Source organism: Calidris pugnax, unplaced genomic scaffold (genome assembly GCF_001431845.1).
Source record: "Calidris pugnax isolate Ruff unplaced genomic scaffold, ASM143184v1 scaffold69, whole genome shotgun sequence".
NCBI lineage: Eukaryota > Metazoa > Chordata > Aves > Charadriiformes > Scolopacidae > Calidris > Calidris pugnax.
The window spans coordinates 1,342,249-1,370,046 of NW_015090859.1; the positions used below are offsets into that span (position 1 = coordinate 1,342,249).

General features: G+C 39.3%; 1 protein-coding gene across 10 annotated transcripts in view; it reads right to left on the minus strand.

Moving 5' to 3' along the window:
- Positions 1 to 4,577: 4,577 nt before the first annotated feature.
- MCF2L (MCF.2 cell line derived transforming sequence like) overlaps positions 4,578 to 27,798 on the minus strand; it is a 173,898-nt gene continuing 150,677 nt past the window's right edge. For 5 of the 10 annotated variants that reach the window (XM_014944161.1, XM_014944162.1, XM_014944159.1 and 2 more), the window contains 20 exons: positions 27,648 to 27,718; positions 26,390 to 26,466; positions 25,270 to 25,336; positions 21,831 to 21,946; positions 20,799 to 20,868; positions 19,526 to 19,618; positions 19,295 to 19,387; positions 17,850 to 17,975; positions 16,921 to 17,142; positions 16,222 to 16,314; positions 15,674 to 15,752; positions 15,459 to 15,525; positions 13,486 to 13,601; positions 12,759 to 12,845; positions 11,803 to 11,862; positions 11,373 to 11,447; positions 7,920 to 8,050; positions 7,203 to 7,315; positions 6,968 to 7,071; positions 4,578 to 6,850 (listed from right to left, as the gene is read on the minus strand). In XM_014944161.1, coding sequence (XP_014799647.1) covers positions 6,756 to 6,850; positions 6,968 to 7,071; positions 7,203 to 7,315; positions 7,920 to 8,050; positions 11,373 to 11,447; positions 11,803 to 11,862; positions 12,759 to 12,845; positions 13,486 to 13,601; positions 15,459 to 15,525; positions 15,674 to 15,752; positions 16,222 to 16,314; positions 16,921 to 17,142; positions 17,850 to 17,975; positions 19,295 to 19,387; positions 19,526 to 19,618; positions 20,799 to 20,868; positions 21,831 to 21,946; positions 25,270 to 25,336; positions 26,390 to 26,466; positions 27,648 to 27,718 — 1,955 coding nt within the window. In that variant the 3' untranslated portion in view covers positions 4,578 to 6,755. The remainder of the gene's footprint in view (positions 6,851 to 6,967; positions 7,072 to 7,202; positions 7,316 to 7,919; positions 8,051 to 11,372; positions 11,448 to 11,802; positions 11,863 to 12,758; positions 12,846 to 13,485; positions 13,602 to 15,458; positions 15,526 to 15,673; positions 15,753 to 16,221; positions 16,315 to 16,920; positions 17,143 to 17,849; positions 17,976 to 19,294; positions 19,388 to 19,525; positions 19,619 to 20,798; positions 20,869 to 21,830; positions 21,947 to 25,269; positions 25,337 to 26,389; positions 26,467 to 27,647; positions 27,719 to 27,798) is intronic. The other 5 variants (XM_014944158.1, XM_014944160.1, XM_014944165.1 and 2 more) reach the window with 5 other exon arrangements.

Sequence of the window (27,798 nt, forward strand, 5' to 3'; positions counted from 1 at the left end):
AGCTTTTTTTCCCTAGAAGATCCCTAAGTCTTACTTCATTTTTCAGCTTGTGTGGGCTTGCTGCAGTTCATGAGAATTGCCCTGGTGTTCTGCTCTATAAACCTCCTCGCCAGTGCAGGCTTCAGCCTTAGCTTATGTTTTTTGAGCAATTCCAAGAGAAATAATCCACTGTTGAATTAAAAGTAAATATATATTAATGCAAACACACACCCCTGCTGCTCATGGGTACTACTAGAATGAGTTTGGGGACAGCTGTTCAGACAATATAATTTAGGGTGTTTTTTAGTGTATGCTTTGGATATGCCAAAGTTCCTTTACTTAAAAAAAAAAAGTTAAAAAAACTAAACATGAAAAATGTTAACAATGGGCAATAAAAAAAAATCTAAAGCAGAAACATTAGCCTGGAAGACATGATGAAATAATGTCTCAGAACATACCATTCTTTATTTTTGTTTTGCTTCCTACTGACTTTTTTCAAATAAAAACTCTTACAATTTTGCTATTTTTAGTTTCATGTTTTGGGTTGAAGAGGAGAGAGATATGGAAGCTATTGGGAACTGTGTAACTTGATCTGATTCAGCAGGTCATTTGTCATTTAAACAAGAGTTTTCTAGTCAACACTTAGGAAAAATTTAAAAAAATAAATTAATTATTTTTATTTCAAAGAGGCTGTAAGAGAAAACTGACAAGGCTGTGTCTAGGTATGAAAGGTTTAAGAACAGGCTGCCTCATGAATGTATGGAAAATTAAATTTACATTTCCAATAACAATAGTAACTTGCCATCATTCCTTTATCAGACTAATTAAAAGCAAGCCAAGACTGTGATAAAATTTGCCTTTTCTGTTGTACTAATCTATAAATATATTAATAACATGCTGCTTAGCTTTAAAGGAAATTATTTGGATTTTAGACCTCAAAAGAGAACTATTTATTTCCAGGAGAAAATTACTTGCCTGCTTGACTGAGTTCTGTATCCCCATACAGCAATTATTCCCATAAAGAGGAACTAGAAGATGGGAAGATTATATTTTTCATAATTTTTTTTTTTTGTGACCAGCTCTGAATACAAGTTCTTAACTTTTTATTTTATTTTTTAATCTTGATGTGGGCTGTTTCTTCCTCTTCTTTTTCTGCTTGAGGAGAAGGATACCTGAAGATACCTAGATAGTAAAGAAAGCAAAAGACATAGAAAAGGTAGTACAAAATCAAGGCATTGGTTCCCCAAAGTTTGTTTAATACCACATATCTCAGATGGTAATGAGAGATATTAACTCTACTACAGACCTTCTCTTGACTGTGTTCCCAGACCATCACAGCTGCAGCAGCACCACTGATAAATCCAACTTTTAATTGCAGCTGGGGACCTTGCTGTCTTGTCAACTGGTGTGGAATGAATAAATATAAAAACCCAAAAGGTGATTGATCAGTTCACTTCAGTTGATTTGTCAAGGAGTGCACTTCAGCACCAAACCACCGTATCTGAGTAAAAACCCTTCAGATGAAAAATGCAAAACTTGATGCTTGATTTTCTACCACCATCTTTAGGCTGCTGCTGGTACAGACAGTGGTGGTCACAGTGGCACTTGGGAGAGGAGCAAAGATGCCCAGCAAACATATTTTAACACATCATCTTTTCTTCTCTTACTGTTATAACTTAACGTTGTGGGCAATTTTTGGCTGTTCTGGTAGGGTCAGAGCCACAGAGAAGCTGGCAGAGCTCCTCATGGTTTGCCTTTGCCCTGACTGAGATTCAGCCTCTCCTTGTGAAGGGCCGAGGGACTCATCTTGCTGCACCACTAGGTTGGATGAGGAAACATTGCCACCTTGTCTTTCAGCCTGCTTTTTGGGTACACCATGCTGCTTTTTGTTTCTCTTGAGGCTTTGTCTAGACCTAACGTTGCTCCCAGATTTCTCCAGGAAAAACCTTGAGCTTTGGGTGAGGATGCTTCAGTGTGAACGCCCTTTGGACCAAGCAAAACGGCTGGACAACATTGATGGGGGGTCTGAATTTCTTTACATATGACAAGATATTTTGAGTCAACCCTGTACAACAGCACGTGAGCAGCCAGGGGAGGGAACGGATGCCAAAACAGCTGTACCAGCCTTACCCATGGTCCAGGAGCCCTCCAGTGCCTCACCACCCTGGGCACCCAGTGCCCCTGCCCTGCTGCCTTGGGAGTTTGTCCCTGGTCGGAAGCACGCTGACATTGCTGAGGCTGTGGCCACTGGAGCTCAGGAAGGGGAACGGTGTGCCTGTTCTGGGAGCTGATCCAGCCAAAAACTGCCTGGGGAAGGGAGCTGATAACTGAGTTGCTCCTCAGAGCTGGAGGCTCGAGCACAGGGGCAACGGGGGAGGACTTGGGAAGCAGGAGGGGAGCTTAATGCTGGACTGGCAGCAGCACAAAGCAGCAGATACTTTGGCATACGATATGCAGCATTTTTTCAAGTTAAAACATCTTTATGCCCTGTGCTCCTCACCCCACCACCCCCGTGTACTCACCTCAAAAGATAATCCATCCACTCTGATCTTTGACTGACCATCACATTACAGCTGAACGTATCAGCTTGAGGTGCAGGAGCTTGGGAATATGCGGAAAGGAATAATAATAATAAAAAAAACAAACAGGAAAAATGCAATACAGTCTGGCTGGCAAGGGAGCTGGTATCCCTCTGTCTGAACTGTCTGTTCAAGTAACACCTCACCAACCAAGGAGAACAAGTGCTTTGGTCCCCATAGTGCTATCTGAGCATGTTATTGCACACCCTCCTGCATAGAAAAGTGAAACTTGGATCTTGCCACAAGGCTTTAAACTTCTTTCCTGAACGTGTTAAGGGATGAAGGGATAATTTTATAAATAAATAGGACAGCACGTAAAGAGGGTTTCTGGAAGTCACCTGGAACAAAGTAGAGCACGTGTCATACCTTTGCCAAAGGCATTAGGTTGTCCAACTGCTGCAGCTGGCCTCACCCTGTCAGGGTGTTTGTAAGGGCAGGAGAAGCTATTTATCAAGTGCTTTGCTATTAAAGGTCAGAAAACTACCTTGCTCTCTTTGCATAGCCATTTATTTCTTTCCAGCTGCTTACGAGTCTCCAAGAAGTCTCATCTTCCTTAACAGCTCCTAAAATAAACAGTAGTTATTGCTAATGCAGCCATCATAGCTTACATGTTACCTATTCATCTCCTTTCAAATGAAAGCCCAGAGAACCTATTTCAACATCTAAATATCTTATTTTGATAATATGGCATCTAGACACAGTTTACACCAAATTGTAAGGGACAACAGAATCTGGCTCTTCTATTTCTACATCCTAAGATAAGGGAGTTGAATTTGAGTAGCTCCTCTGGACCAAACTGAACTGACACACTCCCCCACAAATCCAGGGAGGCACCTAATTCTGGTGACCTGTGTGGACACTCAAAACTTTACAGTGCAGTTCATAATAACCATCTGATGCATGACACAGAACGAGAATGGGAGCCCCTGTCATTTTGAGTGAATTATGGTCCAAAGCCCTCGGTTTTGCTGACAACATTTGTGCAGAATGGAGAAAGGGTTTTGAGTTCCAACTAGCAAACAGCCTCTGTATCTAGGAAAGACTGTGCTCCAACTCTGAGTCAGTTATCCAGCACATAAGAAACCCAAGACAAGTCCACAGTGTTTGCAATAGGAAATAAACATCATCACAATTAAAAGAAAATCAATCACTATTAGGCTTTTATATAGAAAACTCTTTACTTCCCACTAAGGTAAACCTGGGCTGGAATTCTTTCATTCTTCTGCTGTAAAAAGTAGGATGTGGCTGTGCTTAGAAAGGCTGGACCTCCTTTTGCTCAGAACAGTAGGAATAGCTACTACAGAGGTAGCTGTTATGATACCAAGAAGAAGAGTAAATAAAAGCAATCAAATCCCAGTCACTGCTTAGCTGCATCCTGTAATTGCACATGGCCACCGACTCAGCCCAAATCACTCCAGTTCAATGCAAAATTCACCTTCTACCATGGCGTGATGGTCCTTAAAGCCATTGATCAGTGAACGTGCAAACATGTTCCTCTTCAGATGCTGCTGCCAGTGTAAATGTCATTTCTTATTTCTCACCCAGCTGCAGCTGTTGCCAGACATAGACCTCCAACTTGGTCTACTAAGACCACAGGATGAAGAGAAGCGTGCGTAAAGGAGGAGGGGAATCACAGGATACACAGCTTTTTTAAGGACAACCCAACCACAATGTGCCATCTTTCAAAAAAAACCAAAACAACACAACAGGGTGTGCAGAAGAAAGGGAATCAATCTGATCACCTGGCACCAGCTTTCGTTTTTTTATCCTCAGCCCACAGACAGGCTTTAATTCCCCAGTGCCAGGTAAGTGAGACAGGGTCATGGGGGTAACACGGGGTTTTTCTGAGATGGTCCCAAAGGAGTAGGTAAAGGATTTGAACACATGGACCCTGACAAGCAACATCTAGACAGCCCTGGTTTTCTGCTCCAAATCCTTCAGCCTGTCTCTGTTTTCATATGATAGCCATAAGAAACTTTTTAAGACTGTGAGACAAAAAAACCACAGAGCACGTCTATATAAAGGCATTCAGCAAGAAGTGCTGAAATTTATTCAAATAATTACAATAGAGACCTCTGAACTTCTAATTCACAACAGCAGTAAAAAAAGGAAATGGTGAAATGGGTTGTATTAAAGTGCAATGATGTGGAGAGAAACCATTGAAATAACACAAATGAGGCCGAGAAATGAAAGGACAGTCTCATCCTAGCAATGACAGCAATATATAAGTAAATTATGTTACAGATAATTTACAAAATAACTTACATAGATGAAGATAAGCTGAATCTCATGTTGCCATTCCATCGTTAAATATCAGACTAAATATTCCCGGTCAGCACAGTATTATATGGGATAATTAAAAAAAGATCAGAGGATTTCTACATTGGAAAAGATGCCTGAAGTAAAACCCTGATCCGCCTTTATATTGCAGTATTGCAAGAAACCTAAGTATTTATGAATTGTAAAGTGACACATTCAGCAGCATGAAGACTATAAATACATCTTTTACATTGATACATTATATCTACACACATATACATATCTACATAGAAATATATATACACACACAAGCACATACATGCATAGATATATGTACATAAATATACGTGTGTGTATATATATGTTTCAATTTGTACTGACCATGGTCAGCTGCATTTTGATTGCGTCTGGGGCAGGGTTGCTGTTGCAACTCAGGAGTAAGATCATTCTTTAGAGTATTTGTCCTTTACATTTCCTAAGCTGCAGCCTCTAAAATCTAAAATTCTGGCATAAAGATAGACTTCAGGGCCCAGTCATCAGAGGGTCTGATGATTAACAGCAGTTCCCGTTGCTTCTGAAAAATCGCGCTCTTAACATCCACAATATTTTTAAGTAATATGATACATGAATCAGTTAAAAACCTATTTTCATATAAGTAAAAATATTTGAGAGATGGACAGGAATGAATACAATATTCCATACATGCACACAGTTCTGGACTGTTTGTAAGGATGAAGTGCAAAGAACATCTGACAAGGTGAAAATTTACAATATTGGCTTACATCATACCTTGAAAAACAGCAAGTTTAGCATTATCCTTCCTTTAAAAAAAAAATTAAAATACTTGTCTGTTGAGAAGAGTCAGATTTATACTAATGAAGGTCTTTTTTTCTCCCGTGCTCCCCTTTTGTAGAAAAATTATGTCATTGTGGTTTTGTCTTTGAATAAATCTGCAACAAATATTACTGACTACAAATAGGTCTGGTTCCCAGCCCTCACAAATTTGCCTGAAGGAAGGCTCTTCACCCATAGTGCAACCACATTCATTTCCTCTGCCTGTAACTGCATGTTGATTGCAAGAGCTGAAGGTAACTATGCAATTCCCATTTATTAAGAAATCATTTAGTGAATATTTGTGTTTCATTGTGCACCTGCATAAGGAAAAAATGATACTACTAAATTGCCAAGGCTATGTAAACACAGTGATCTTGGTAAAGAATTTGGTTGCGAGGCCAGAATATCTCAGAAAACATCTGTTCCATTGCACACATCATTAAAAGGTTGGAAAGGATAAAATGACAGTTCCTTTTGATGCTGCTGTGGTCGGTGAATAGGTCATGTCTGCATCCCAGTCTCTCGGGAGCAGAAGAATATCCTGAAGACCCAAGAGAAGATAAAAGGCAGAACCAAACCTCCCTTCCTGGTTGCTGGAAGAGTCCCGTTCGCTGCATTGACCGAGGTACGTCCTTGGAGAAGGGGTTTTTTGGGGAGGAGAAATTGTAAACTCAGATTTATTTTCTTCATACATATCCTGTACAGTGATTGCTGCGTTATTAGTTTACAATAAGGATTTAGCACTGAACACGTTTTGTTTGCTCACATTCAGATCCTGGCTGTTACAAAACGATACAGTTCTGCAGAAACCTGATTGTATATAAATGAGAAAATGTGTTTTATGCTAACAGCTCTGCAGCTTCAGACTTCAGAGCAGAAGCCTCTGCAAGACCCTATTTCAAATGGTTTAACTTTTATTTACAATTTCACATTCCATGCACTTTTCATTGGGATCCTCTGGGAGAACCTGTAAAAGTCACCAGTGAAAATACTCAAAGCTGGCAACACAGAACTGGTGGTTCTCTTGAGTCCAACATCCAGAACTCTGCACAAAATGACAAACTCTGGAGTTACCTTCCATGGAGGTGGGGTGAAAATTTAATGTTAGCCCTTAATGTCTGAGAAGCTGGTGCTGCTGGCATTGCAGCTATCACTGCAACTTGATGATGTGCTCAAAGTGCTGGAGGCAGTGCCTGATTCTGGGAAAGGGGAAGGAAAGAAAAAAAAAGAAGTCAAGAAAATACGATAAGGTTGTTGTTTTTCACAACTTACTTTCATAATAAAGACAATCATATAATTTAAAATAAATTGCCTACCAGAGCTGCTTAAAGATTGAGCCGATTTTGAATTGCCTATGAGCATCAGCAGATTGTTTGCTGGGATCCAACCTTCTCTACCAGTGCTCAGGTTCTTTACATACCTAAAAATATATATATAAAAACAATAAAAAGTCAGATGGCTTCATTTGATGCCTTTGAGAGTTTTGCCCTAAGCATCTGCCTTCCAAACACAGTTCTGCGTATAAAAATTTTCAAACACAGATCTGCGTACCAAAGTCCATCCTCCCCTTCACGAATCAGTTGAACTAGATCTCCACTTTTCACTGTAAATTCTTCAGAAACTCCTTTCTCATAATCAGTCACAACTGTATATTTACCAGGAGTCTAAATGCACACAGAGGAAAAACATAAACAAATTATTTCTATTGAGTAATTTAAAGTATGTTGCAGCTTTTGTTATGAAATTACAGCACTTTTTTCCCTTCTTTCTCATGCACATAAATGCTGAAGACTACGTAAATAAAAATACTGAGGAGGAGTAAAACTTTGCTGCTCGATTACATGCAAATTCAGTACATGAATTCTCACACCCTCAAAAACATTCAGCGAAATGTTTCCATTACAACAATTAATTCAAATCTCTACAAATAAAATTAAAAAAAACAAACCAAGCTGGCCAACTAGTGACATGATGTATGTGTGGAAGCCTGTTGACAGCATGCCATTGACTGCTGTACTATGGTGTGAGCAGTCACGGTCTCACTAGTCGGTGTGTCCACAAAGGCACGGACAGACCTTCCCAAGGAACACACACAGGGCTGATTTAGAAGACGGGGATATTTTCCATTCCCCTAGGAATTTTGCCCACCTGAGGATTTCAAGGCAGACACTTTCCTTCCTGCAAGCTTCCAAAAGCATTCCTATGTACTGCCACATGCAATGTATCAGTAACATTTGCTTAGCTCAATAGGAAAGCATTTGTGGTTACCAGCTTCATCTCGCCTCCCCCTCCTCCTCCTCCTTCTTCCTCTGCATCCGATGAATTCAGCGGATCTTCAGCACTAGACCAGCCATCATTTTCTTCAGATGCATCAAGAGAATGAGATGTTTTAGCCCAACCTTGGGGAACAAACAGCTGCTGGTTAATTTTGCAGCACTGAGCCACTGGCTGGGAGAAATGGTCTTCGCACTGAAAAGCTCTTAAGTGATCAACATAAACAGGAGGGAAATCGTACACGGGGAAGTTATTGCAGCCACTGGGTGAAATTCACAGCTGGCAAAAGTTGGCCTGTTTCCATCAGAGACAGTGGAGTTGTGGCAATGCACAGCAGTGAATTTGGCTCTTTGGATTAATACAGAGGGAAACAGATGGAAAGAACACAAACTAAAAAGAAGCTATTTCTCCCGTATACAAAGATGAACAATGGATACTCTTTCGTGGGAGGAGGTAGAAGGCGGGAACATGCACTCTATGGGAAGAGGATGAACACACAGGGTTGTCACCCAAAGCAACCTAAACAGCCTACTGGAACAAGGGATGGATGCACATAGCTTTGTTCAAGCTGTTGAGCACCTAGAGCTGTCAAAAAATTCAACATAAGCTACAGGCACTCTGTACTTCACCTGATGAGGAAGCTTATTATTTAACAGTATGCAGGTACAAAAATTACTTAAATCACACTGAATTATCTTGGTGTTAAGTCATTGCATCAAGCACAAGAAGAACAATCTTTTGCCTGTCATTTATTGCAAAGTGTTCCTTTTCCTCTCTCAGGGTGAAGCTTTTCATTTGTTTACAAGGCTGAATCATATCCAGAGTACACAAAAGCCTTTTCCAAATAAAACTACAGTAAGCTTTACTAGTGGAATGCTTTTCACTGAGGTCAGCAGCTGCTAATAAATGTCAAGCTTATAACGAAGAAAAAGTAATAATAAAAGTCAAATGAATACTCATAAGTAAGATTTTGGTTCAAGTCAAAGGGTAACAACAACGAAACTCAATGAAACCAATGAAAGGAAGAACAAACCTCCCAACTTTTATTGAACTATTAGTTAAGTTAAGAAAGCACCAGTATTGTTGCTCTTCGCTGTGTCTGAGGCATTTGTCACACGACTGGTCATACCAGTGCGTTAAGGAAAAACCCGAGCATCACCACAGTAAAGCCAGAGCAATCTAAGGATCATAGAAAGAAATCACACCCAGAGCACACCAAACAGAGTGGGGCTTTTACCTCGCCTGCGCTGCTGGATGACCTGCACAAGGTTAGAAGTACTGACCCCTTTGGCCCTGTCCAGGGTTAAGAATGAACTTCCATCTGTGAAGAAACTGAGCAATACATTCCCGCTGTATTCCATGCAAATTTCCTTGGAAGCTCACACCCTATAGTTAGCTTGTAGGATATAGATGAAACCCTTTCCATTGTTTCCAAGTTAAGAACAAAGCAACAATAGAAAACTTGGTTTCTCCTAATTGTTCCAAGCTCTCATTAGAAACAGAAGCAACGAGTTGCACAAAAGAAAAAGAAAGTGAAATCACTGTAATTGCTCTGCCTGTAGCACTGTACTCACTGACCTGCTCATCTGGAACACTTTGGGTAACAGCTCCTGTTTCTCAGCCTTTCTTTTCATATGCAAGTCCATATAAAAGCCCATCTCATCCTGGGCAAGGAAGTGGTCACCACAGTCATATTCACATTAGCTAACTACAGGCACCAAAAACATGCATACATGTTCAACATCCATGTATTCTGCACAGTGAGACTAAATCAGAGTTCCCTATAAAGGCAGGAAATGTCAAAAAATGGCAGGCAGTCTTGAGAAAGGCAAGGTGATGCAGAAATGAACTTAGATTTGATGGTACCAGGAAAATCAAGAATTCATTAACTGCTTCTCTTCAAAAATGGGCCCACAGGTTTCTTCACAGAGCTAGGATCTCTCTGCAAGACGTGATTCTGTCACCAATTCATTTTCCTTGAGCCTATTGCAACGTAAGTCAGAGAAATGTAGCAGAGAAAGGAGACTGGAGGGGCAGTGTGCTCTGCACTGGAGAGCCACGACCATCACCTGGTGCAGTTTCATCCTGAAATGCCTGGGTCAACTGCCTGCTTACCCCTCCTTGGGTTCGGGGAGGAGAAGAGATTAAGAGCCAGAAAAAGAGATCAGAAGGTACCAGACAGAATTACTAGATGTTTTGAATTCATTTACTTGGTTTAGTGGTTTCATTCTGTTTCAAGGACCCAACAATTTTACTGTAAATTAGCAATGATCAAGGACTCTCCACCCTGGAAAATTCCAGGCCACAAAACACCCTTTGCTATCTGGTAGCATTTTCAGGCCCTCAGGATTTCCATGTTACCTGGAGATCTCAGAAGTTTGACCACTACCTGCAGAAAATTAGGCTTGTAACTCCTATTACTGCATTGAATTGGCCTGGGATTACATTGCCTGCTGCTCAGACAAGGTGAATGGTGTTCCCCCAGCACTACAGCCCAACCAGCATCATTTCCACAGGAGAGACAAAGACAAAGGCTGTGGAAACCTGGAGAAGAGGATGATGGCAGGGCTTGAATTAGGTTCATCTATCTTTAGAAAAATATATTTCTAAAAGATGTTGGTGGAAAGAGTCAGAAACAGAGAGACTCCTTTCCTTGTACTCTAGCTAATTCGCCCCAGGGATTTGTACTCAAGCCTTCAACAACAGCCTCGATGGTTAGAAAAGGGTCATTTAACTGAAATGCTTTTCTATTCTTTGCTTAGCTGTGGGTTGGGAGGACAGGAGGCAAACTGCTACAAGAGGTTCAGTTAAACCATCTGGGGTTCGCAGGGTGCTAAAGATTGTGTACTATCACCCAAAGAAAGATCATAGGCTCATAGAATGGTTCAGGTTGGAAGGAACCTTAAAGATCATCAAGTTCCAACCCTGAATATGCAACTGGACTGTGATTACAGTAATAAATGCAGATCTAAAATGGAAATTCCACATGACATTGATGATTACCACCCTGACTAAAGTACATGAGTTTTGGATTATTATTTTTTTTTTTCCTTTTAAAAACATTAAGCCCTCTCCACAAGGGGCACAGTGACAGGAGGATGCTAACTGGAAAACCATGTGTTTCATAGCAACTGCATGCCACCTGTAATTCCATTAAACACCCAGCTTCTGGCTATTTCTTCAGCAGAAAATCCCTTTTCCACTGCCCTCTTCTAAAAAACTAGTTAGTCGTACGCTATTTTATTTGATGCCAAAGTAAAACTTCAACTAGCTGTGCTATCAAAAACACTATATATGGAAGCTGACAAACCCACTTGGAAAAAATGAGCTGCTACCAGTACTGCTGCACACAACAGCATCATATAGGTAACCCCAGGGCTCTGTTGTAACATATTACATGAGGGATGTGTGAATATTTGTGGAGTGCAAGATGTGGTATCACTATACCTCTTAAACCAAAAGGAGTTGGGTCACTCACTACTTCATGGCGTTTAGCTTTTTTGTCAGGACTGGTAGGAGAAGCTGTAGGAGGATGAATAGGCAAAAAACACAGAAGAGAGATATTGAAGAACTGGAAAAAAGAGAATAGGTGGAGTGCATGCTAAATACCTTTGAGTTTACACTGGAAAACATGAGGATTTCTGTAATCGCTCTAATTTTAGCTGTCATTGGTCAATTACAGCAGGATACATTAATTATTTACATGTAGTTATTTGAAGATAAACTGACAAATTTATTTTACACAGTTATAGGTGAAAGTATATGTAAACTTTTCTAAATGAATTAGACATCAACTGAATACAATTAATTTCAATTTTAGACAATCATTACCAAATTAAGCAATCATTTTTGTATAAATCTAGTGCTACAGCAATACCTGGTCCTGTAAGAAGGATCATTGGCAATGTCTGGCTTTTAGCAGAAGATGATGGCGTTTCTGTCAAGGCAAGCATGGCATATTAGTGCTCACCTCATTAGTATTGGATACACAACCCTAGAGTCTCTCCAGAAAGAACTCAAAGGTAATCAGGTTTTAAAAAGGCATTCTGGAAAGATGCTTGGAAAGAAGAAGTAGTCATGCTCGTGAACAAGTATCAGCATCTTAATGCAATTCAGACTGTTCAGAGGCAGCTGTTCAAAGCAAGAAGTGAATATGCCAGTGCGATTACTTGGCAGGAGGAAGCAAGAAAGGTATCAGACTCCTATTGCCTGCTTTGCCAATTAAAAAAAAAAACAAAACACAAATCCAACAACAACAAAAAACCACCACAAAAAGACCCCAGACCATTTCTGGAAGCATAGGGAAATTCTTATTTAGTTTTGTATCCAGCAAAACAACATTGTCATACACGTTCAAATGTAGCCATGACTTAGGAGTTTTGAAAGATGCTAATATAGAAATACTCTAGCAAAACCTTGATTCCTTTTTGCCAAGTAGAGGTGCATTTGGGGCAGATCCACTGAAGCCAGAAGCAGGCCAGGTGTCTGATCTGAAGACAACTTCCTTCATCTAGTTTTCCTACAGGAATGGGGCACTATAAACTCCTTCCTTGGCCTCAATAGTGAGACTGGAGGCATTTGAAACTGCACTCCTTCCTTTGTTTCTCCAAAAGCTCCACTTTTCATTATTTGCATTCCTCCCTCTCCCACTCTGGAGCCAGTTTCTCTTGAAACCTCCGTGTCAGGGTCAGTGACTCAGGAACCTAGCTTGAACTTAGGAGAACAAGCTAGTGCATAAACTGAAAACCTGTTGCACTACACACACACACAAAGTGATGCTTCAATTACAGCCTTAAACAGAAAACAGTCTAGCTTTTTTTTAAAAAAAATTACCTTTCTGACTTTTGAGGTTAGTAAAGCCCTGCAGCGTAAAGCGCTTTTTTGACAGTACAGAGCATTCTGAGGTAGAGCTAGTGTCATCTACAAAGGAAGAGAGAGACACAGAAAGAAAGGGGAGAAGGCCATGAAAAGATCAAGGCAAAAAATCATTTGCAGCCCTGCCAGGGAACCTGCATGTTAGGATAAGAAAGGACAACTAAAAGTCCAGGTACAACAGAAGAGTCCAAGTGGCCAGTTGTCCTCAATACACAGGGGGCTTGTACTGCCACTGGTCCAGTAAATAATTATGAATGATGGGAACCAAAATTCAAGAGAAAAAAAACCCAACAAACCAAAAGTCTTTGGAACAGAATGCCAAGAAATTTATCCAGAGGAAGAGAACCCTGAGAAGCTGGGCAATTCTAAGAGAAGACCTGCTGCAGACTTGGGCCTCATAACACATAGTTCCCACCTCCGAGGTGGCTTTTGGGCTGTCCACACCACACAGTGATACACAGAAACCCCAAGCTAAGGGCTGATGGGACCAGCACACTGGTGCAGCGTGGGCAGCGCTTAGTGGATGGGCTGCCTAAGGGCTGAAAGCAGCAAAGCCTTGCACTTTCAGGTGTAATGCTGCGTTTCTCTGCTACCGTGGCTACTCTGCTGGTGGATCTGCCTGTGCAACTGCAGTGCAGGCATGCTCTTTGCAATTCAAGACAACGATACAAACATGTGAACTCACCTTTGCCTTTCTCAGGGTTCTTTGGTGCTACTGCGGTGCCATAACCTTCTAGACTTGCAAGATCAGCTTTTCTCTCCTCCATTTTTTTGGTGTTTCGGATGTGGTTCCGTGAAGGACTGTTTATTGGAAGAAAATTAAGACAATTAATTAATCCCCAGCAAATTTGAGTCTGAACAGGGGTGATGACGTTCAGTTATGGGCTGCTTTATCCATACAGATATATAGGCTGAAAACCATTTATTAGCCACTTCCCAGATCATAACTCAGAGGTCTGAAGCAGTCATTGGTGATTGTGCATTTAAAGACCATGAGCACTTCTAAAGCAGAAAGGCTCCCCTAATTGACTGCAACTACAGGTACTATGGCAGTGGGAGCTACTGAAAAGACAGTTCAGGACAAGTTCCTGTCGCTCAGCTACAGGCACATATTCTGTTCTGACAGTTTTCTCCTGAATGTACCAAGAAAAAAAAAAAAAAAAGAAAGTAGTAAACCCTGCCCCTGAGAAGCTCTTAACACAGAAACAGATGAGGGATGAACACAGAATATAGGCTGGATCATGCAACTGGATTCCCTTTGCACCTCTCATTGGGAATGGAGTGGAGAAAGACATCCCACAGATACTATATGTTTAGGAAATTCTCCATGAGTGATAAGTAGATGCATCAAATATGCAGGGCAGAGAGCTACTGATACATATTCAAGCACACGCCAAGTGGGCGTGACTGAAGATACGAGCAGACAGGCTTATGGGTATTTACACATACACATATGATGAAAAAAGAGAGTGAGTAGCAGAGGATTAAAAAGACGTGTCACAGAAGGGCGAACAGCAGGTGGGAGCAGAAGAATATACAGGTTTGTAGAATGAAGAACAAATAAAAGGAAAAGAAGAAAAGCTTGACTCAGAAGCTAGGATACTGGAGGAAATCAACACATTGCTTAGTTAAAAAAAGGGAAATTGGAGGAAAAGAACAAGAGACAGAGGAAAGATAACACCCTGAAAAAGACAAAAATGATGGTAACACGACATTGGAAAAGGAAGAAAAAAACCAATCCAGGTAAAGGAAAAGAACAGAGGAGGAGGGAAAAGGCTGGTTCACATTACTCTCTTATCTGGGGTGCAAAGTATGTACTTAGCTGTTCAACAAACAAACCCATAATACCACCAGGAGGTTATCTTCCCCCTCTATTCTGCCCTGGTGAGGCCCCATCTGGGGGGAGTATTGTGTCCAGTTCTGAGCTCCCCCAGTTCAAAAACAACAGGGAACTGCTGGAGAGGGTACAGCAGAGGGCTACAAAGATGATTATGGGACTAGAACATCCCTCTTATGAGGAAAGGCTGAGGGACTTGGGTCTTTTTAGTCTGGAGAAGAGAAGACTGAGAGGGCATCTGATCAACACATATAAATACTTAAAGGATAAGTGCCAAGAGGATAGGGCCAGTCTTTTTTTACTGGTACCCAGCGACAGGACAAGAGGTAACAGGTACAAACTTGAACATAAGAAGTTCCACCTAAACATGAGGAGGAACTTCTTCACCTTGAGGCTGGCAGAGTACTGGAACAGGCTGCCCAGGGAGGTGGTGGAGTCTCCATCTCTGGAGACATTCAAAACCTGCCTGGAATGTTCCTGTGCAACCTGCTCTATGTGGACCTGCTTTGGCAGGGGGGTTGGGCTAGATGATCTCCAAAGGTCCCTTCCAACCCTGTATCATCCTGTGATTCGCTGTGATTCTCGCCAGAAAATTACTTTTCCGTGTTGTTCTCTATCACCTGGCAAAGCCCATGCCACTGCTGCTCAGTTTAACAGTTCTGGAGATGTATAAGCCCCAAGCTTTACACATTTAAAGTAGGAAGTGACTTAAAAAAACCCTAAAGCACAAGGACCAGTTGTGGGATCACAGTAATGGGATCAGAGTAATGATGCATGAGTATATTTACAAGACAGCCAGGCTGATTTGACAAAGTACTTACCTTGTGCAAGATGATGATGGTAGAGGTAAACTCTGTGTGTGTTCTAGTGTCCTGTGCTGACTAGCTTCTGTAATGGAGGAAAGAAAAAGAATTATTAAAATTGATTTGTGTTTTGAGCTTTTAACTTCTGCAGTCCTACACAGTGAAGATACACAGGCCAGGTTTTGAAGTTCAAAGAGAAAAGCAATTACTATATATATCCAAAAATATTTTACCTCTGCATGCCTGCAGTTGACTTGTCAGCACTTTTCTTATTTCATTTACCCAAGTGGCTTTAACTTCAGGTGTTGGTGCCTAGTCGAAAACAGATACAATCAACCATCAAGCATATAATACTTATTACACAAAGAGTTGCATGCCAAAGTAGAGCCTCTGAGGAATCCCTCAAGAGGGACAGACAGATCTACCCCTAGTCCTTCAGTGAACAACAGCTAGTTGTGACAACTGGAACACGCTGAGGCAGAGGCCACGCATGTGCTACAGTCAAACCCTGGCTCACAAGCCATCCACTACTCCAGTGACAGCAATAGTAATAGCATATATAATATCCCCCCTGGATATTGTAAAACATGATTTCCACCCCCTGCTCCCCAAAGACTGCAATTGAAATACATCATTTAAGAAACTACCTTATGAATCAGTATTAGCAATATAGCAAAGGGAAAACAAAAATGCCCAAACAGATCATCTTAGGGTTAAGACTTCCCACCCCCGGCCTTTCTCTCTCTCTCTTTTTTTTTTTTTTTAGTGGCATGTTATTTACCTGTATGATGTAAACTTCTTCCCTTGCATTATACCAGATTTCAAATTTTTTTGCATCCCCTTTGACATTTTCTGTTATTCCAACTGCTGCCATCTGGAAACGAAGAGAACAGAGGCTGACCCACCACATTACAATTATGGTAACAATGGAAGCAGGGGGCTGTTGGTATTCTTTGGTACCCTATTTCTAAAAAGCGAAGCCACATTTGGCTTCTTGTTCAAGGGAAAGAATAACTAATAAAGAATGATCTGCTAATAAAGAACGATCTGCATGTTGGATGAAAGAGATTTAGTGCTTTCTGTCAGCTCGGCTACCTCAGGTGAAAGAAAGGTTTAGGTACATTAAATTGAGACTGACCCACAAGATGTCTCTCAAAATCCAGACCACCAAATCTTACATCTATTTTGCACTACCCTGTTCTACTTATTATTAGATTTTGTGTGATTAATGCAATTGCCATTCAGCTGGACTAGTATGGTTTGTATTTTCTCAAAGGTTAATATCCCCCTACCAAGACTCTCTAACAAACAGCAACACAAAGTGACACAGACCTGCAGCACCAGTTAGGGTTGCATGAAAGGATGAAGTTTCCAATACAAAACCATAACACAGCTTCACTAAGAAAAAACCCTAGAATATTACATTGCTGCAGGCTAAGCCCTCATTACCTTGACCTTACTGGACTGCTCAGTGTCTTACATTTAAGGAGTGTTTGTAGCTGTAAGAAGGTGCTTTCTCATATCCCTCTCCATTTTCTTCTCGCTTTTTACAGAACAACACTGCTTTCTCGTGGAGGAAGAGGTGTCGCTGCATTGGCTTGAAGCGTGCCAAATCCTTCACCTTTGAGTGACCCTTTTTGTGATCAGTCCAGACATTGAAAGACCCCTGCATTAAGAGCTTGCCCAGCTCATTCAGGTTTCCCTGGAACCAAAAAAGAAAGCAATATTTATAACTTCAAAGAGACAACATCAGATTAAAACGCATGCTCTCACCAGCATTACAAGTTCTGTCATTCCAAGTAATCTCTCACATCAGTGTTTATGTTGGGTTTGGGAAAGTAATAGAAATAAAGTCAGTGTTGGATTTTTAGACATAATTTTCTCTCTCCCCAACACTGTTCAGGCAGGATTTTACAGTCAAGAGTTCCAGATAGCAGAGATGCAAAGATCTACACACAGAGAGAGGGGAAGGCAAAATACACATATTTGGTTGTTTGGGATTTTTTCCCCTTAAACTCTGATCCAAAGCTGCTTACGTGGTGTTTTGGGGTTGGTTTCTGGAAGTTTTGGGTGTAGTTTTACACATAGATATTAAAACTTAGTAGTGACTCCCATTTGACAGCAGCCTAAAGCAGACTCCTCATGACGATTTTCAGTTTCTAACTCTGTGTCAGGTAGATCAAAGAAAGAAAACTCGGGCAGACAAAGCAAAATATGATTCATAGCAGGAAAACTTCAGAAGAGTACAGAGAGATCCATTTCTCTTATCTTCATTACATAATTCAGTTTAAAGGCACCTTTTATAAAACACTCTTCTTATTATTGGCACACAGTATAGGGTATGCTGTACATATAACTAAGAAATAAATGAAAAGAAATTAAAAAATACGTTAAAATACTGTTACTCACATCATAGCCTGTAATGGCTATCTGGTGCATAGAATCATTAACTGCTTTGAGAATACCCAGTATAGAATTTAATGCCTCCTGAAGATCTTCAGCACCTTCACGGTTCTTACTGTACTTCAGCATTTCCTGAGACGGCAGGGAGCGACAACATACTTAGTTTTGGAAACAGCAATAACTAGGGACATTCAAATTTTAACACTGAATTTAAGCTTTTAAATTAAGTGTTTATAAAGTTTTTAACGTTACCCAGTAAAGTTTTATACCACATCCTCTAGCGCATTAAATGCTGTCTGGAGCTCTTAGAAGACCCTAAAGTTTTATTTCTCATCTCTGCTGCTAATTAGCCATATCTATCTCTTTCATCTAAACATTTTATAAACACTACACCTAAGAATTTTACAAGACTAACATTACAAACATTCTTCATCATGATTGCTAAAAAAAAAACACCAACAAAAAATTTTGTTATTTTTTATATTCATTGCTTTTTAGAAGTGAACAGATGTAAAAACATAGGCAAATTTCATGTATTATTTGAATTACAATGAGGCCTGGGATGCTGGTAACAGATTTAAACAGATTTAAACTCCAAAGGGCTTGTGGGTGAAGCTGCATCTTTGTGTTTGATGCAGATAAACATAGCTGTGACTTCACATAGAAACCACGAAATTTCATGGTATGAAAATAAGCATTTACTCATGGACTGCAGGAACTAAAGATACCTTAAATCGAAAATCTTTCAAATACTCCTCTCTCCATACATACTTAATGTAATTAGTTCTTTAAAAGCAGTTAACTTTAACTCAGTTTTAACTCAAAAGTAAATGTGGTTCAAGGTAATTTTCTTAAAACTACTGTTAAATAAAATTATTGAAACGTGTGTCTATGTAGGAAATGTTTCTTAAAACAAGCCAACTTCAAACGTGGCAAAAACTTAGACATTCAGTTTAAAATTTAGAATAGTATATTTCTCTCATGTTGATCTCTCAGTATAGCATATTTAAGTGAATCACATTGGTACCTTTCCTCAAAATACCATACAGTGCTCTTGCTTAAGTACAACCCTAGCAAAGGAAATTCCTGTAATATGCATGAGATGGCCATAACTGGCAAGTAACAAGTATTTCAGAGACTCTCTTTTCTTTATTGCAAAGCTTTCTTGATCCTTCTGTTTCCCCTAATCAATTTTTCATTCTTCTCTTCAGCGGAAATATATGGAGAAAGCAGTTACACAAGGTGTTTCTATGTAACATTTGTCTGTCTACGAGCAGCTTTTTGGCTGAAAGGAACTGAGCTGAGAGCTGATAGACTGGGATTTGTCTCTCTTTCAATTTATACACGTGTCCACTAATTGTTTGGTTTCTCTCCAGCACGATGAGAGAGGCAGCATTTAAAAAACACAAATGCACAAACCAGACTTAGTGTTATAGTTTAGTAACACATACCTTTAGCAATAATTGATATTTGGTTATTCTTTGAACTGGTTTCAGCAAATACGAGTCCAAACTGAGCTTGTGATCGAGTTTTCTTTGACATTCCTGCAATCAGTGTTGGATTTCATCAGTACACTAATCAGTATTTCTGTTAGTCTTGACATACGTGATAAAGATTACAAGAAAACAACCAAACCAAACAACCTACCCCCTCAAGTATTTTAGAGACTCAAGCAAGCATACCTGAAAGAATACAGAATCTGAAAACTGCCTCCACAAACTTTCAGATCGAGGTTTATTTTGACAGTATTTCTCATAAATCTGGAAATCTTCCATCTGAAATTGCAGAGGCAAACAAAAAGTTAATAAATTTTTGTGATCTTAATGGACAAAGTTCATAAGATTTTTTTTTCATAATCAATAATGCTCAGAAAAAACAAAACCAAAACCAAAAATACAATTCCTTGAGGAATCCCAAGCAAAACCCAATGATTCAAAATAATTTATTTTGTAATGGCTACTAATTTTTTAGTCAGAACATCAGAATAAAATGTTCCTGTTAATTTTTGCTTCAGGTGAATGTTAAGTACCTTATAAAGCAGCATATATTGTATTTACAAATATATTTCTATTACAATATGAAAAATACTTCTATGAACGCCGAACTGTGAGTTCTTCTGTGTAATTTTTTAAAGGTCTTTGCCCTTTTTTCTTTATACATTTTCATTTTATGAACGTGTTTCTCACTGGGAGTTGCATTAAAGTAGACCGAGCAGTTTGTTGCCCCTTGTCACTTTAGCAACTAAGCAAAAGGAAATAAGACTGTTGAAAATGTCATAGTAACTACAGATATAAAGGAAAGACTAGATAGGAAATCAGCAAGCACAAAATTACCTCTGTTCCTCTAGTTTTAGAAAACAGCATCTCCATGGATGTAGCCAGTAAATAGGAGAGGGAGGCATGGCTCCTCCCAGGAGTTTTAGAGCATCAATAGCAACAACAGAAGAGTGATTTCCACAAACAGTTTCCTATTTAGCCTTTGGCATACTAAGGATAAGGCTCATTGTTTAATAAATGCCAGATTAAAAAGTTTAATTCTGCCATAGCTTTCTATTTTCATAATAAAAATATTTTGGATTTACTCTGTTGAGGTGTACTCTTTAAAGAAAACAGAAAAGAACAACAAAAACAAATCCAGTAAAGAAATCTAACCAAGTAAACCAATCTTTCATTGTGATATGAAATGCAGCAGTGCATGACTCTTTTTCATGTTTTCCTAACTGCCACTTTATTAGCACTTTTCTTTCAACAAGGTGGTAGCTCTGTCTAGCAAAATTAATCACCCCACACAGTGGAAAATATCCCCAATTCTCGATCAACATCTACATTCTCAACCTGTTACCTGTTCAAGACAAACAAAGGGGACATGGTGGCAATCGCTACATGAAAATCACTCTCACCTGTTACAGTCTTAGAGGGGCTTATAAACGAAATCCCAGCAAAAGATGACACATACCTGATCCAGAAAGCACCGTCCTACTAGTTCTGGATATTCTACGTATTTTTCTAATTCTCTCAGGAATATTCTATGAGGAAGAAGATTTTCTTAGGGCACATGTTAAAAAAGTGGCAGTAAATATTCACATTCTTGCAATTAGTTCTCTAAGCTTTTGGAAACAGCTGCAATTCTGTACTACAAAACTAAACAAAACTCTTCTAAAACTTGTACTTACAAAGGGATAGCAAATTAAAATATGCAAACATTCCAACCAATTTCTTTTAGCTTAGAGTTGCTACAATTGAAATCAAATATAAGATTGGGGAGGGGAGTGGGATTTTTTTTTCCCTGCCTTATGTATTTGGCAGCAGGATTTGTACAGTTTAAAGTGTTTGTTTTATCCATCCAAATACTACCAAACACCACAGAGCAAACAGAAAAACCAAACCCTGCCTCCCCAAACCAAAAAAAAAAAACCCACCCCAAAAAAAAACCGTGGCAAAACTTCCAGTCTAGTTTTGGCTGAATAAGAAACAACTATTTAATATGCTCAACTTCTCTTGAAAATACTTCTCTTTTCTACCAATTTAAATATTATCCTGTGAAGAAATACCTCTCTAGCAGCAAGGATTCAAACTTCAGACAGAGGTCACTCAAGTATAACATTAACCAGCCTCAATCACTTGTAAGAGTTGAGAATTTGTGGTTTAGAATAATAATTTAGTTTCCATAGCAAATTTAATAAAAAATAAAAGAAACCCAAACAAATCTTGCTTTAATTAGCTTGTAACCAGATCCCAAAACCTTTCTTCAGGAAGAGGAAAACAAAGCAAAATTTTACCCGTGTACTGCAAATATTTCAATAAAGTTTCACATAGCTTTGCTCATCTTTTCTAGGTATTTTGCTTTTCCTCTTCTATGCAATATGAATTTTGACATGCCACATAGCCAAGTGGGACTCAGTAAGGATCTTTTTTTGCAATTTAAATCAGATTAAAAGTAAAGAATCCCATCCAAATGCTAATTTCAGATCTGAATGAAAATCCTCACCTGTTGTGAAAGTGATAAATTTCTTCCATATTCCCAAACAAGATATCCTTCTTATTTTGGAGTTCTGGTGAAATGAGATGAGCCATTAAGGGGTTGTCCATCTCTGCAGCATAACCCTGCAACACAGGAGAGAGGCACACTGATTATATCTCCCTTTGCTTGCAGTACGTATCTCTCTCTGTCAAGGCAGTCTGCCTGCAGGTTGACAGATGGCAAAGAGCGAGCTCAGAACTAATCATGAAAAAAGTATACAAATTCTGTTTGTCCATCAGTCCAGTAAGACACACCTATAGTCTTTAGAAAGAAGCTTGAATAATGACTGCAACTTCAGTTAAGCAAGGATGAAACAAAGTTTGCAACTATTTCCACCAGGCAGAGGCTATGCATTCCCATACTGCTTACAAATTATAATTTGTACTTTACACATCTGAGTCTAAAGCCACAATTCCACTGCACACACAAACCTTCATGCTAGTCTTAGCTAATAGTATGAGGGAAGAATCTGACTGCAGTTATTTCTGCAGGTAACAGAAACCATTAAGCTGCAAATTCTATCTTTAAGAAGCTATTTTCATTAGCTTTGATAGCAAAAGTCACAACTTTAGATTCTGACACCTTCCATTTGTCATACAAACCCACATTCTTTTGTCTGTTTATCTGGCACAGATAAGGAAAAGAGAGCACACGCATGGCTTTAGCGCAGGACTCTTCTCCTCTGGTCACTAATCTGTGACCTCACAAAACACTTAAAAAAAACCCAACAGACAAAGCTTTCCCCTGAAAAAAAAAAAAAAAAAGAAAAAAGAAAAAAATCCCAATCAAAACACCCCCAACCAATAAATCAGAAAAAACTGCAAGAATGCTCCAGTACCTTTATTGTAAGCAGATTTCTTAATGTACAGGCACTGAAGAAAGAATGATGCAACCCATTTTAGATTTGGGTTAGATTTTTTGTCTTTTTTTTTTGTTTTCTTTTTTTTTGTGTGCGTGGTTTGTTTTGTTTGTTTTTGACAAAATTATCATGGACAAGGTGGTCACTGCATTAGTGACATTGATTATAATAAACTGCACTGACAAATTAAATGAACTAAAACTGACAAATTAAATGAAAGGATAAGCAAAAGCGTACCTACAACTAAGACTTTAAATTTCCAACTGATGTCCAAACTACAGAAAGTACCTGGTAAACTCAGCCTAAAGAATTCAAGCATCTGGATAGGACAGTGATTAGATTGCTTTAAAATCAGAAATATTCCTTTACAGATCTGGGTGTTTTTTCCTCAAACACCACAGAAAAACCCCAACAGTACAGGCAAAGATGCTGGAGATTACAGATAGCTAACCATTGGTCCCCCTCCCATATCTTTCCCCCCAAACAGGAAAATGCAGAGTCTGAAAGGGGGGTGGGGAAGGAAATGCTACAGCCTTAAAAAAAGATAAAAATCATTTATATAAAATGGAGTTTTAAAAAAATAACAGGGAAAGACAAACTGTGTCCACCATGGAGTTTAGATGCAGTGAAGAGATGCATGAAAAGAATGATTAAATTCCACTTGAAGTAAAGGGGATGCTGAACATAGCAACAAAGCCAGCCTTGGCATAAAGAAGAGGTATCTCACCCAGCTGGGGTGAAAACAAACCTGACAGAGCTCAGTACTTTGGAATTCTGAAAGAACAGAAGCACGAAATCCGCACCTTGACAACACACTTCGACAATTTTTTTTTTTTCCACTTTAGGCTGATGTAGCACTTATTTTAAAAATTCAGTATAAAAATTCTTCAGGTTTTACTACCTATGCAATTTTAAGAAAGCAGAGGGAAAGCTACTCTGTGCAGTCACAGGGATCATTTAATCTTACTTTAAGAACATATAAGGCTTTGCTTAGCTTTTACATTTGAAAGCTGTTCAAAAAAAGCATCAAAGTAAATGGAAAAGGATTCAAATACAATACCTAAAAATAGATTAGACCATTAATTTTCCCCAATAAAAATTACTGGATTTCACATACTAAAGTGGGATGACTATGGTTATTAAAGAAATTAAATCTATCAAGCTTGGATAAAGGCAGCTATAGCAGTTTCCCAATAATCAGTCTTGGGAACTACCTTGTTTTTTTCTATTGGAATCCTTGGCAGAGAGAAAACACATGGTGATTAGATGTGACATCATAAAAGTTGACACGGTATCAAGTTATTTTACAGGAAAAATTGGAAGATTAATAGAATAGTAGAAACAAAGGAAGTAGGAGAATAGCCAGAACTACAGATTAATAACTAGAATTACTCAAAAGCTGGAAGACTGCTATTGAACCATAGCTCAGCAAGGATCTGGATCCATAATTGCTGTTGGCAGTCCCGAGCACCCAAGTTCAAGAGATGATTCCCAAACTGCAAGGAGGCACAGAGAAGTGTGCCTGGCACGATCAGAGCACTGGACAGTCTATCCCCTTGGCAGAAAACCAAGACAGCTTGGCCTAGAAAGACAAAGGCTGCACCATACACTATGCAAAACAAGAGTAATACCAGAGGAACAGAACATACTGCAACGACTCTCCAATAGCAGCAGTAAAGACCAAAAATCCTCTGAATCGTGATTTTACGAACAGAGCTGTACAGATAGCATTGCATAAAAAAACCCCAGAGAATAAAGTGATCCTTAAGGTCCACTCCAGACCTACCTTGCTTTATTTACCACACAACTGATGCAACCATCCTACTGTCAAGTAGGATGTCAAGTAGGACCTAGCAAGTGCTTCCTAGCACTTGCACCCAACCCAGGACATAAATGCCACGGGAAGCTGAGCACAAACTAGGCAAAAGCAAGACCAGAGTTTGAAACCCTCACACTATAATCTTACTTGAAGGTACGTACTTAGAAATTATCACCCCAGTCCGTGACTTCAGACAGCTCCCCATTTAGGGGCTTAACATTGGCATAGACACCAAGAGTACCCACTTGGCTCAATTCCAATTCATCCTGTAAAATAATTCAGCCTCTAATCTCTGCAATTTCATTATCTCCTACAGTCAAAATTAGACTACAACAAAATGACACATCCCTGTCTGAAAACTTAACAAACTTGAGGAACAACACAGAATACTGTGACGCATGACTTGACATCTTGACTCAAGACTCTGGAATGAACGGGAATTAATGATTATTAGAAATCTCACTTTGTTGCATGTAAATAATTAGACATACCTTATTTTGTGCCCAATTTGTGGTTTCTAATACAAAAATCCTAGTTCCATGAATATGCCTAGAAAAATACTGCATGTTCCTGCCTCTGAAAACATGATGAGAGAGGAGAGATGCAATGATCACACTGCTTGACAGGACAAGCAGAGGCATTACAGTAACAAGGAAAGCATAAAAGCATTCATGAAATGGAAAAGATAAAGAGATTCACTAACAGCTGTAATGAAATTTAATCTTTACCTCAAGAACACAGAGAAGTTCTTCCACATATACTCGTTCAGTCTCAATTAGTTCATTAATTACATGCCTGTAGACAAAGAATGACAATTAAAGTAGGCATATTCTCTTATGCAAAATAACGAGGCAACATCAACTTTGTCCGTGTTTCTACTTTAGTTCAGACAACAAAAGAGCAGTTTCCAGGTAATGGAAAATGTGATGTTTCAAGGATATTTCTGTCAACAGTTTATATATCCTTATTGCAAAGCACATATTTTGAAAAAATTTGAAAATTTTTGAAAATGTTTTTACACAGGAAAAAAGTCAAATCTAGCATTTTAAGTGCTGTAGTAATTGAGATGAAGCAGTGAAATATTTCAGCATTATACATACAAGATCTGGTTATGCTGTGTTCACAAGTATTACAGGAGCTGGAGTTAGAGCTGCATAGGATTTTCAAATACAGACTTCAAGTTACACTGGTCATCTTAAATTAGAGGTGTTTGAGGCACACTGTAAGTGTCACAATGCTGCATTAAGTTTAATTTCCCTAATGGTCAAGGAAGCACACTTCTCCAAACTCCCTCCCCTTGTGATTTTGTACGATTTAACATGTGATTATAACCATGAAAAGACAGGAGAAGTATCCAGTTTACAGGCAGAAATGCAAGCTCTGCTATACACATCGTAGGTGTTACTAAGTTATTTTTTGAATATGTGACGCTTTTTAGTTTTTATATAAGAAAGTGATTTTTTTGTAATGTTTACCAAAACAGGGACTAAAAAGTGTCAAATGAAAAGACAAAGTCTTCTGAAGTATGGAGACCCAAATCTCTGATAGATTTACTGGAGGCTCATTACTCAATACTATGTAATCTCCAAAATGAAAATATGCAGTTATCTTGCCGTAACATCATCTTGCTGCAACAAAGCTAGAGTCTGGTACTATATAAACTATAAATAATGCTGCAGACAAACTGAAATATCTTCCTCTGTGTACAGAGCACAGTCAATGCGTTTCAAAAAGCACTGAGGCTTAATTCAGAGAAGCATACTTCTCTTATCAAATCCTTAGCCGAACTCAGCCCTGCTGGAACCAAATCAGAGAAAAAGCATTTTTTGTTTATCAAAATATACTTACTGCCGTAATACAGCTAGGTTTTCTTCATCAACCATTGCAGATCCTCCTCTGCTTTGATGGAGTTCAGTCATTTCACTCTAAAGAAGGAAACAAACACAACAACAACAAAATTATCACAGTATCACAGATGGGGGAAAAACACTTTAAAATATGGAGCTGTGCACTCAGCTCTACTTGCATGTGTTTTCACAGAAAAGACTCCATTAAACTGAAGGCAATTTGGAAGAACGCTGCAAAAAAAAAAAAAAAAAAAAAAAAAAAAACTCTACTTGCATGTGTTTTCACAGAAAAGACTCCATTAAACTGAAGGCAATTTGGAAGAACGCTAAAAAAAAAAAAAAAAAAGAAACAAAAAAAACCAACCCAACCAAAACAACTCCAAGTTAACCTGAAGGTCTTGAAGCACACAAGAACGTTTACACACAGGGAGTTCTCCATGAAAGGCCAGCTTAGAAAAGACCATGGTTCGAGGCCCCTTTCCAGGAAGACAACATCAGAGCATCAGCATAATCTTGGAGACAACACTGGCCTTCGTCTGTTTTCCAAGCTAAAAATGAAGTGCTGTGCTAACTTTCTGGTAATGTCCTAACTTGACACAGAAGTTCTCTCTTACAACTTCTACTGTAATGGCTGACCTAATTACGGCTTGCTGGAAAAAAATGAGAGGTTCTTCCTTCAGTCTCACCTTGAACCAACTCTTTTCTCCAACTGTTGTCCCTACTGGTCATGTGGTCCTGCCTTCCTCCTTGCATTGTCTCTTGCTGAACCTTCACCGAGTCGATTCAACTCTCTAACCCAGTGGGAAACTACTTGTTTCTGCTGCTGCCGTCAGGTTACTTTCCTCACCAGAGGCGGGGCAGGAAGACCATCCCCACTTGGGAACGACAACCCATTAGGTCAGGTGAAGCTGTCTTGGAGCCAACGACAACTACCTCTTCACTTTCACCAGTTTTAAGAGTAGCCAATTACTGCTGGCAAATAATAAATGTTTCCTGTTCATAGATTTTATATTTTGCTGCCCCTAACATTTTTCCTAATATAGGCAACTATTTACTTTACCTTCCCTCATACTCAGCCCAGTGACAAAGCAGCCTCTATTTAAACCACATGACTGTTTCACCAGAGTTACTTCGATAGGGGCAATACCGTCATTTTTTCAGTGGAATTGCTTCATTCTTCTTGACGTTCCTCAATATTCCATTGCATTACGACTTTCTTAAGCAGTACACGCATGAAGAACCCAAAATAAAAACATTACCTTTCCTTTCCTGTAGTTTACCCTCCAAACTGCACTGCTTTCTGAGTCGGATACGTATTCTCTTTGAAGACCTAAGCACATAAACCAGAATCAAACAGCAGTTAGAACTTGAGCAGATCTGACACAGATGTTTGTGCAACCACAAATTAGA